Source organism: Hevea brasiliensis, chromosome 15 (genome assembly GCF_030052815.1).
Source record: "Hevea brasiliensis isolate MT/VB/25A 57/8 chromosome 15, ASM3005281v1, whole genome shotgun sequence".
Taxonomy (NCBI): Eukaryota; Viridiplantae; Streptophyta; class Magnoliopsida; order Malpighiales; family Euphorbiaceae; genus Hevea; species Hevea brasiliensis.
The window spans coordinates 55,868,549-55,879,775 of record NC_079507.1 but is presented as its reverse complement, the minus strand read 5'-3'; the positions used below and the strand labels follow the sequence as shown (position 1 = coordinate 55,879,775).

At 30.2% G+C, this 11,227-nt stretch overlaps 1 protein-coding gene across 1 annotated transcript; it reads right to left on the bottom strand.

Annotated features, from left to right (window-relative positions):
* Nucleotides 1-4,644: 4,644 nt before the first annotated feature.
* Nucleotides 4,645-9,747, bottom strand: LOC110665083 (probable E3 ubiquitin-protein ligase ARI2). Its single transcript, XM_021825073.2, has 7 exons — nucleotides 9,354-9,747; nucleotides 8,717-8,749; nucleotides 8,332-8,614; nucleotides 7,315-7,795; nucleotides 6,357-6,905; nucleotides 6,109-6,275; nucleotides 4,645-5,166 (listed from the first exon to the last, which is right to left on the bottom strand). The coding sequence occupies exons 1-7, from the start codon at nucleotides 9,474-9,476 to the stop codon at nucleotides 5,027-5,029; spliced, it is 1,776 nt and encodes a 591-aa protein (XP_021680765.2). The 5' UTR covers nucleotides 9,477-9,747; the 3' UTR covers nucleotides 4,645-5,026.
* Nucleotides 9,748-11,227: the final 1,480 nt, after the last annotated feature.

Below are 11,227 nucleotides of genomic sequence, written 5' to 3'. Positions count from 1 at the left end.
AAAAAGGGGGAATGAGACAAGAAACAAGGAGGTGACTGACTGACTGACTTGCATATATCTATATATATATATATATATAGCCAGCGGCTTCATGGGATTTGGGCTTCAACCTAATTTAACGTTGAAAAATCTTTGATTGAGTGGGTTAATAATTACCCTTTCCATCACTAAACTCAACTCTAATTTATTAAAATAAAATCTTTCAATTTTAATTTTATTTTAGAGAAAATCTTCCTAATCTATAATCTATAATAGTAGGTTTCTAAATTAAAATAAATGAAATTACTCTTTTGCCCTTTTATCATTTTTTTATTTTTTTATTTTTATAATTAAATTAATTAATAATTATGGTTAATAAAACTATTTTATTTTAATTAAATTTATTAATGAAATTATTAATTATATATATTTTATTTATTAATAATTAAAATTCAATTTCTAACAATATAAAAAAATAATATATAATAATAATAAATTTTAAATTTTAAAATAATATTTTATTAATATATGATATATTTTATCAATATTTTAGTTTTTATATAAAAATAAAAATAATAAACAATAAATAATAATTTATAATTTTATTTTGATTAAATATTAATTTTATGTTAATTTTAAAAAAGAAATAAACCTAAAACCTACTTTTACAAGTTAAAAGGACTTTTTTTAAATAAAATTAAATTTGAGATATTTTATTTAAAAAAATTAAAATTGAGTGATTGAAATAAAATAATCACTTAAATTTAGAAACGATCAGTGCAATTTATCCCATCAACAGTGTTGTAATAAACACAAAAAAATTAATAGATAAATATTAAAAAAATTAAATAGATAACTCAATTTAATGGATTTTAACTAAATTAATGATGTAGTGTTCTGTTATGAGACAATAAATTAGCACCATTGTTAATCTACTCCACTTTTTGTTCTCTCTTTGAATTACAAATTAAAGCTGAAAATTCTATAGTGATATGATCCTCCTTTCCCACTAATTAGATACTGTCTTAATTTATTTTTGCAATCATACAATGAAAGTGTACTGCTGCTAGCTAGCAAACACTCTATCTGCTCTGCACACTAAAAGTGGTTGGTGTTGGTTTCTCAAAACTAAAAGGGAAGAACATTTAGAAAAAAAGATGATAAAGCAAGCAGCATCAAAAGGGCTGAAAGGCAAAGCTCAATATAATGGACTGTTTCCTCTGAAATGCTCACTTTGGTGGGTTACCGTTATCTTATCTCTTTGAGAAATTAGCATATTTACAGACCATTTTTAAGTCCCTTCCGTATAGTCAAAACACTTGCTCTCATACTCGCTGGGGAAAGCTTGTTGCCTTTTAGATGATCAATGCAGATGATGAAAACAAAAGATAAATTTTCCTGTTGGATGTCAAGAAGTTTCTAAATTGGATGGAGGCAAAGGGTCAACCTGGAAGATCCATCAACTCCTCTCTTGGGTTGATTAACAATTATAACATATATAATTAATTGTCATAGGTTATATTTAAAAATATTAATAAAATTAGATATAATACTACAGCCTCGATTTCTTGAGCAAGTCAAGCATCAAATTTCAAAGGAAACTGACAGACATGCTTTTTTTTTTTTTCGAAGAAGAAGAAGAAGAAATCAATCTGCATTTCCTAATTTTTTTTAACCCAATAACAAACAAATTTTTACAAAAATCTAAGTCATTTGAATTAATGCACAATATAATATAACGTCTAGTTTTTTAAATATATATGATTTTAATTTGAGTGTATCTAATATAAATTCCAATTTATATGAAACGAATTTAATTACCATTAGATTAAATATTTATATCGAGATATGTACGAAATTAATTAAATTATATATATAGAGTGTACGAATCTATATACAAAAATTTAATATAATGGTAAATAAACTCATTCTCATATGAACTTGAGCTCTCTATAAACACATTCTTCTAATTTTTATTTTTCAAAACAAAATAATTAAGCTACTAAAAACAAATCAATAATTAAAAAAGAAATTAAATAAGAAATTGTAAAGCAATAAACTTTTCATCACTTACTTGTGAAATGCAGAAAATAATTAATCTTCAAGATCAATATAGAAAAATTAAAGAAATTCCCACGATTACAGATCTTCTTCTGTCTTTAATCACTGTGTTCTTAGTTATAATGAATTAGGATTAATTGATCTCATATACATATATATATATATATATGAAGAAGCTAAATGGCTAACTAAAAGCTATCTTTGTATGAGTTTGTGAGAGTTTGCAATGAAAAACAGTTAGTTGGTTTGAGGTTGTGGATGAGGGAATAATTGAAACTAATTTATTAAACTGCTGCAATTTTAACCACATATAAAATATATATTAATGTCCATTTTAATTTATGAACATCCAATAATTTCCTTTTTGCTGCCAACAATTGTTTTAATTATTTTTTTTTTACTTTTATTTTTTTTAAAGCAGCAGTAAGTTTAATCATAATAATTTAATTTTTAACTTTTCTATTTTATTTTATAAAATAATAATAATAATAATAATATCATTATTATTATTATTATTATTATTATTATTATTATTATTATTATTATTATTATTAAGTAGTATTTAGTTAAATTATTGTAATATTGATTCCTTACATTTGACGTTATTTTTATTAAAGACATCAATTATTTATCGGTCACTTATAAATACTTTAAATAAATACGTAACTATTTTAAATACTTATATAAGGAAATTTTCATAAGTTGAGCCAAATACCCTTTATGTCTAAAGTCCATTGATTTATTTTTTAAAATTTTTACTACATTAATTAATTTAAATTATATATAAAATGAAAATTAATTTTAAAAAATATATATATAAAAGAGATGTAATAGCTAAATTTTAAGATTAAATATATTTAAAATTTTAATAAAATTAATAATTTAATAATTGAGTGTCTATTATAATAGAATAAGAAATTAAAATTTTTCAAGTTTTGGCAATCTCTTATTCATGTTATATTGTTGAGCAGTGAGTATAATATAGAGATTGATTACAAGATATTAATTAGTATATATGAAAAGAAGTTTCGAATTTGGCTCTGCTAGGATTCAATGAATTAAAATAATATAAATATATATATAAAATCATAGTTTTCATCTACCAACACAGCTCTTCAAGTGTATGTATAAAATAAATCAATTTGAGACAGACAATAGCCTCGTTCTTGAGCAAACCAAGCATCAATTTTCAAAGGAAACTGACAGACATCCATGGTTGATTACTTCTATTCAACCCAAAAACAAAGAAATTAAGATTCTACCAACTCCCATTTGATTTTGTGCATTGTCATATGTCTATATTAGAAAGAAATTAAGATTCTTCCAAGGAAGGCTGCAGGTGGAATCTTTTAAAAGGAGGAACATGAAGAAATTTGTGAAGTTTCCAAAGACAAGAAAAAAAATGTCAGCTTCTGCTTAATCAATGCCAATCACAAGGCTAAAAGGCATCTTCTGTAGGTTCTTGAGCCCTTTTCCCAGTTGCTCGATTTACTTAAATATTTTTATAAATTTGTGGAGAAAGGTGTTTTAAAATTTGCAAAAAATATGAGACAAAATATATACGAGTCATTGTACAGTCGCAAGGATGAGGAGCATAACAAATGCTTATGCATATGAGAGAGAGAGAGAGAGAGAGAGAGAGAGAGAGAGGTGATCTTTCTGAGTTAGATTTTCATGTCTCAAGGCATTTTGAATTTAGCCCTTATTTGGTTAAAATGATATAAGTTATCTAACTTAAGGCAAATAACTCACTTACCCTCAACCAAAGTGACAGTTTTGATTCTATTTTTCCATCCTTCAAAAGTGCTAAACGTGCCTATGTCTACTGTAACAACAAAAGAAGCATTTAGTGAAAGGACAATTATTAGATGAGCACTGATCTCATGTGAATCTCCAATCATTAGAAATAATGCTTGTATTGACGACTGACGGCGAAGCTCATCCCATCGTCTCACTGATCGTTGTTAATTCTGCATATTTTGAGGTTATATCTAGCAATCAGAGTTTGTTTTAATTTAATACTGTTTTACTCTTAAATGGCTAGTCAATTAGTATGCCTTAACATATTTCAAAAAAAACTCACTCTGCATTTGAGTGGCAACTCACCCTTAATCACGATTCATCCGCTGCTTTTTCAACAATTGATTGAAAAATAATGTAGTGAAAATTCTAGGGAAAAATAAATATTACTCATCTTTGTAATTAAATCAATTACATATATTTTGTTTCTATTTGTAATTTAAAAAAAAAAATAGAAGCTTTATTTTCTCTTGTTCTCAAATTCATGCATATATTTTCACTCATCGTAATTATACAATACATGTATAATAAATTTTAAATTTAATAAAAATACATCCTTCAATTTTTTGCCCAATATTTACACATCCATGTAATTTTTTATATTCCTTTATAAAAAAAAATAAATACATATTAATTTTGGTCCAAAATATACAAATTTAAAAAAAATATACATTGGCTGATTCAACCAGATTCCAACAGAACAGAACAGGACCATTAGCCTGGAACAGCGGCCAGGGGTAGAGAGGCAGAGGCAGAGGCAGAGGCAGAACACTTCAAAGGAAGAATATTATGACAACTATGAAATTAAGCATAAATCGATAAGACGATCAAGTTCTGCATAATTACTTCAATAAGATAATCACATTCTGCAAAATTATGTCAATGATGCATCAAAGTCTAGCTCAAGCCCCCCAGCTAGAGAATTTACACATCTATCCTCACAAAAACCCAATAAACAGCTATGTACAACATAAAAAAAAGGCTGGGTGAAAAGTAGAAACAAAATTCTATTCCACGACATCCCACTGAGAGAAAGCAATGTCGAACGCAGAACAAAAGGCTATTAAGGGTAAAGGGTAGAAGCACTTGGTGCTTAATCCACAAATGATCAATTCCATGAAGAAGAACATGGCCTTGAGTTAGAGCTGTACACTTTGTACTTACATGAAGTCTTCATTCTCTGATTTCAGTTCCTATCCATGATCTCTGCCGGCAAGTTCAGATCTAAAAAGCCACCTCCATCCCTCCTAGCACGCTTCCAAGAAGAGCATCCACTATCAGCTGAACTCCTAGAGCCTGAAGGTTTATCATGTTGTGATGCGCCACCTAAAATGTAGTGTGTTAGTATTGATAATCAAAATATACTCAAATCTTCCTAAATTTGAAAAAATGAAAATAAAATACTTCAGGGAACCATCTAATCTATTGAAACTGAATGAGCATGGAACTCATGAACCAAATACAACAATAACATTACAAAATCTCATCTGTGTGCGAGGTATAAATGATATGGTTGACTTCAGAGAGATGCTTTAAATTTCTCCCTTTTCCCAAATTATAGACATAAAACTAATTTGAAGCAATTTTTTTTTCCAAAACATAGATAGTAATTTCATTTCAACATCTTACAAAGACACATATGCCTTAACACAAAAATTACATAACAGAATTAATTGGGCTTGTTAGGCCAATCTGTGGGCCACCCAAGAGACACTTCCATAAGATGTCCAATTTGATGCAATTTCAAAATTAAAATAGTGTTCCTGCAAATGCATCAGATGGCTGTTTAGCTTCCACAAAATGTGATCAATAAAAAATCTAACTTGTTAACTAAGCTCAATAATGAATCCAATCGATGCATGTAACACCAAACAAAAACCTGTCAGCAGTGCGAAAGCATGACAAAATCATACATAACAAGAAATAGTTTACTGAAACTCTAATGCAAATGCATAAATAGTTTACTAAATTTTACATGACAAGAAAGGGCCCATCACACATCATATAAATGCCATGCAATTAAAGATACAACTTAAGAACCAGGGGAAGGTAGAATAACAATGCTGAGAAATACGAGTATCAAAATCATACATGACAGAGATGATGGCAAATGCATCAGGTATAGGGCAGATTTTGGCACTTCTACACTTGCCTGATCTTATTTTGATACAAGTCGGGGCAAGATGGATCAGGTATATATGTGTGTGCGTGTGCCAAACATCAAAATTTCTCTTCTAAATCAAACACCATTGACTGAATTCAAATTACCACTAGTATTGCCATCTGATGGCAGGCATTTGTCAGCAGTATTGACTTTGTTGCTCCAACAAGACGAAAGTTCTGACGCCTTCTCAATGCCCTTTGACTTGTAGGGAGCTATGTTATGGGTACCTAGTTGAAGAGCACCCAATAAATCACTTTCTATGCACTCATACCTGCAAGTGATTTTATTAGTTTATGAATCTCAGAAGTCCCATAAAAAACGACAAGCCTACGTAATAGTTGCACCCACTCACATTTTCTTACAAAGATTATCAGTAATTGTAGATAGATTGATGACTTGCATCCTTATTTCCATAACTTTTTCATCAGTATACTGCTCAAAAGGCTCCTCCAGGAACTTGGAGAGTTTTTCAACATTTGACTCAAGCTGCTGTTGCTGATCCTCAAATAGATTCTGTTTAATTTCCCTTTCCTCTGTTGTCATCTCATCCTTAAACAGCTCTTCACCAAACATATAAAATGCAAACGGGTATGAATATGAAAGAACCCTTCTTGATCTGAAAAGTCTGTAGAGTCCATTATTTACCCAGCTGAAATCTCTTAGTCTTGATTCCCTCTCTTCAGATATTGATACTTTCTCCAGGATTGTCTCCTTAAGTTTACTTTCAAGCTTAAAGGAATCTGTGTGAGCCTTATAGCGGTTATGATAGTGCATATATCGATATAGATCCCGTTTTGCCCGTTCCGTTTTTTTCTCTTGGTCTTCTTTATAGCGACCACAACTGTGACCAGATATTCTAGACCATGTATGATCTCTCCCAGTCGATCCACCACATAGCCAACTGTGTCAAAAAGGGAAAAGTGGGGAGTAAAAAGAAAAGCAACTATGTCAATGGAAGATATTAACATCAAAATAGGGCAAAAGTAGTAGGAAATCAGAAAATTCAAGTAAAATGAATCCCAAGAGTAATTAGCAGTAAACCATATGAAGTCAAAGCCCAACTATCTGTGTAAATAAATGAACAGCCAACATCATATAAGACACTTGCTGGTAAGGGTTTACAAGTATATATAATTATTAATGAGAAAAACCCATATATGCACAGGATTTTTCAGAAGCACCAACAGCATATTACAAATATATTTGAATCCTTTCTTTCTGGAAGGAAGCGACTAAATTCACATAAAGTTGCAAAAGTAAATTCCTCAAGGTTGAAAAAAGGAGAGAGGGAGGGAGAAAGCAACACTCACCAAAACGATTGACCACATATACAGCTCACAAGGTTGCAGCCACCATTCTTCTCAACTGGTTTGTGACACTTAGGACAAGGCTTCGTATGAACTGTGATCCAATTAACTGTTTCAGATTCATCTTGACATTTCTTGCTCCAAAGCTCCCACATCAAACATGAACAAGGCGAGTGTGCTTCTGAGAAGCAACTGAAACAAAACTGTAAACCGCATGAACATTCTACCTCACAGCATTCATCTTCTTCAATTCGTATAGCATTCCCACAATGGGGAATGCTTGGGCACCATTTAACCATTTTGTTATCCTCAATGTATGATTCAAGAAGAAAACGATCAAATTTCTCTGCCAAATCAGGATGTTTTTTACTAACTAAATTTCTGACAACAGCTTCATCACAGATAGCATTACATTTGTGCGCCATGCACCGGATGCGTCTACTCTGACCCCCATTTATTTTCACAATGAAGTGCTCAGTCCAACCTTTGAAACACAGAATCAATATATGAGATTCAGTCAGTAAAATCTGTTGCGATTCAGGGAACAAAAATATTAGAATACACTTTCAATCAACATCGATATTAGGTATAGCCCGTACGATATATCACCACAACACCAATATGTTTCCATCTGTGTTGCTCAGACTTGGATATAGTGTCAACTAAATAGCCATGTCTGACAATTTTTTGGTACTTCTTCCACTTATTTTGGAGGGTCATACCCAAAGTGCCAATGTCCATTTGAAGTGTGCAATATGTACAAGAAGGATATGATAGGGTAAAAAGAAGAACCAAGGCAACAAAGGTTTACACTCTGTGGCAGCAATTGCTAAAGTTCCCGACTTCAGTTTAGGGAAGGACACATAATTTATTACACTCTATGGTTGCATTGCCTTCAATTGATGGTTAACTGGTTAAGGTCCGATGTTATTCCTTATTTATAGAACTAAAGATGTCACAAAGGCTATACCCACCATCCTAAGGAGAAAAAATAGCAAAAGTAATAGTCTCAGTGCTTACAATCATTGCAAAAGCAATGGCCACAATCCATTCTTGTCGCCTTATTGCCAGATACATCCTCTATGCATATATCACACGTTACTGTAGAAGATGAAGTCAGTGGTGAATCAACGTCTAGTTGCTCAACCACAGTAACACCTGCTTCAGTGAACAAGTATGATTTCCCCTTCTCTACAAACGCAGCAAACAACCTTTCAACATCCCAACGGTAATGTATCAACAAGGTCCTCGCATGGTGTTCCCTTAGTGATAGCATTTCCATTACTCTGCGCAAATCTTCCCTCTACGCATACAAAATCGAAACCAAAATATCAATTTTTCGAGCAGAAAGACACATATGCAAGTAGGAAATCTGAAAAGCTTGAAAGACTTTTTTTCTTTGTACCTGCGCAGCCAAGAGGGATTCCTTTGTGATTATCTGCAAAAGGCCAAACAAGAACTTAAAAATTGTTCACTTACCAAAATCAAGTAACGAATGATTAAAAATTTAATCACTTCTGCATATTAACTATCAATAACTTAATTAAAACCGAGAAATAACAAGTCATTTTCCTTTAAAAACCATTGAACTTGTAATAACAGCATAAAAGAGTTTGTTGTCTCTCAAAATTGGAGTAATTACAACTGAGAGACAATGGAAAAGAAAAACCATTCGAAAAGCATTCAGGGAAAAAAGTGATAACATAGAAAAAAAAATCTAAACCCAAAAAATTTCAATAAATCCAACATAATAAGCTATAAGGGCAACATTACCAAAATTTTAAAGCTGATATCATAAGTTACCAAAAAAAAAAAAGAAAGCGCTATCAGATTAAAAAAACAAAACTGTTTATTTCAAAACCATACCCTAAACATAGCATTCTCCATTCCAAAAAAATAAAAACGTTAAACAAACCAAACCAAATTGACATAAAACTGCAGCCTTTCCACTCAAACAACCAATAAATCCTCACAATCAAACACAATTATCATCCATGGAAACCAAAATCCCTTAAAAATAAAAATATCAAACGCATACATACCTTAGTACTGGGACCCTTAGAAGGGACCCAGTGAAAATCGGATTCCTCATTATCAAGACCGTCGAGCGATTCTCGATCATCAGAGTAATAGTACTCATCGTCACTCCCTCCATAATCCTCCATCTAAATTACTCTATTCTCACAATTAGCGAGTTTGAAATCGGAATACGAGTAAAAAACAACACAATTTGTGTGCGAGCCTAGGCACAAAGAATAAACATGAGTTCCTGGATTTGTTTAACGAATCGATTCCGGTGATCAGAGGATTCCCGGCGAGATCGAGGCTGCCGGCGGAGAGAGAGAGAGAGAGAGAGAGAAGCAAGAGGCCTATAGGTGAAGCACTAGAGAGAGTATTATTTTTTCAGGCTAACAAACGTTACAAAAAGCTGACAAACAAAAATCTCTGCTCTTATTTATTTTTATCCAGCGAGGGCGCAGGTTGTAACCAGCGTCGTTTTGGCGCTAGTTAACCAAAACGAGGACGTTTTGATTGCCGTAAAAAAGTTTTGGTCGTCGTTGATAATCCGTACTTTTGTGGGCCCTTACCTAAAAGTGTTATTGCAGTTAATCATGATAAGAATTCTGTTGGGGGAGAACGATTATTTCCAGTCTCGCGTGGATACGTGCGCACTGGATCAAAAATTTTTAAAAAATATATAAATATATAATAATAGATACATATCATATATGGATTGCTTGGAAAACGTCATGGAAACTGATGGTTTAAGCACCAAGAAATGGTTGAAGACGAGACGATAGACAGGTCCATAATTGAACCAATGAAGCAACCCTTTTTTCCTAAAGGAAATGAAGCAATGAAGCAAGCAATGTTAAAGAAAACTGAAATCACAAATAATCATTTAATAATAATAATAATAATAATAATAATAATAATAATAATAATAATTACATCATATGATGAATTACACTTACATATAGAACTATATATATATAAATATAATTATATTCTTATATTTATTTCTTTACATTATATTATATTTTATTAAATGTAATATAAATATCTACTTTCTAATTAATTGTAATAATTAGGGTTAACAATTAGTTAACCATTAATAATTAATCTTGGTTACTAACTATCTATAGCTAATCATAACTAGGATAGCAATAAATCGAGTATTTGCTAATACTTATCCGACTGAACTTTAATAAGATGAATTTATAGAGTATATGATTAGATTTAAGAAAGGTTCTAGTTTAAGAATTAATACATATGTCATACTTAGATTTTAAATGTTTGATATTCCGTTTATGTAAATAATTAGTATTATATTTGCACGTTGCGTAAGCTTACATTATTAATAATTTATTTTTTACATATGAAAATAATAATACCAGCAAAGATAGTTTTATATATTTTATATATTATTTTGATCATAAAAATTTAGATATTGTGAAATGAGTCATAACAATAATTAAATTATGATTAAATAATCATGATTGTATTAGGTTGAATTATAAGTTATATTACATTGTTTACATATATAGTTAAGAATTTTATATATGATAATTTTTTTTATATTGAATATTTTAATATATCTATGTTATAAATGTGTCGTGAAATTTTATATACAAATATTATTTGCCTTTACAAAGTAGTATATTTATAATTAATATTTTTAAATGCTTAAAAATAATTATTATTCACAAATTAAGAAAATGCATATAATCTGTAACACCCCTAATTTTTAAATTAATTATTTTATGGATAGATATTAATATTTTATTTTGTTTAAATTTTAGGAAATTATTTGAAATTTTTCTGATTTTAGAAATTGGATTTGAATTTCTGAAAATATAAAACTTTGATGATTTTTAAAAATTAATTTAAAGACCACATGGCAAAACTAAAAAAA

Coding starts and splice junctions, on each gene's coding strand:
- LOC110665083 (XM_021825073.2), bottom strand. CDS start 9,476: ATGGAGGATTATGGAGGGAGTGACGATGAGTACTATTACTCTGATGAT. Junction 8,615..8,716: donor AATCCCTCTTGGCTGCGCAG/GTACAAAGAAAA, acceptor TTGTATGCGTAG/AGGGAAGATTTGCGCAGAGT. Junction 6,276..6,356: donor GATAATCTTTGTAAGAAAAT/GTGAGTGGGTGC, acceptor AATCACTTGCAG/GTATGAGTGCATAGAAAGTG.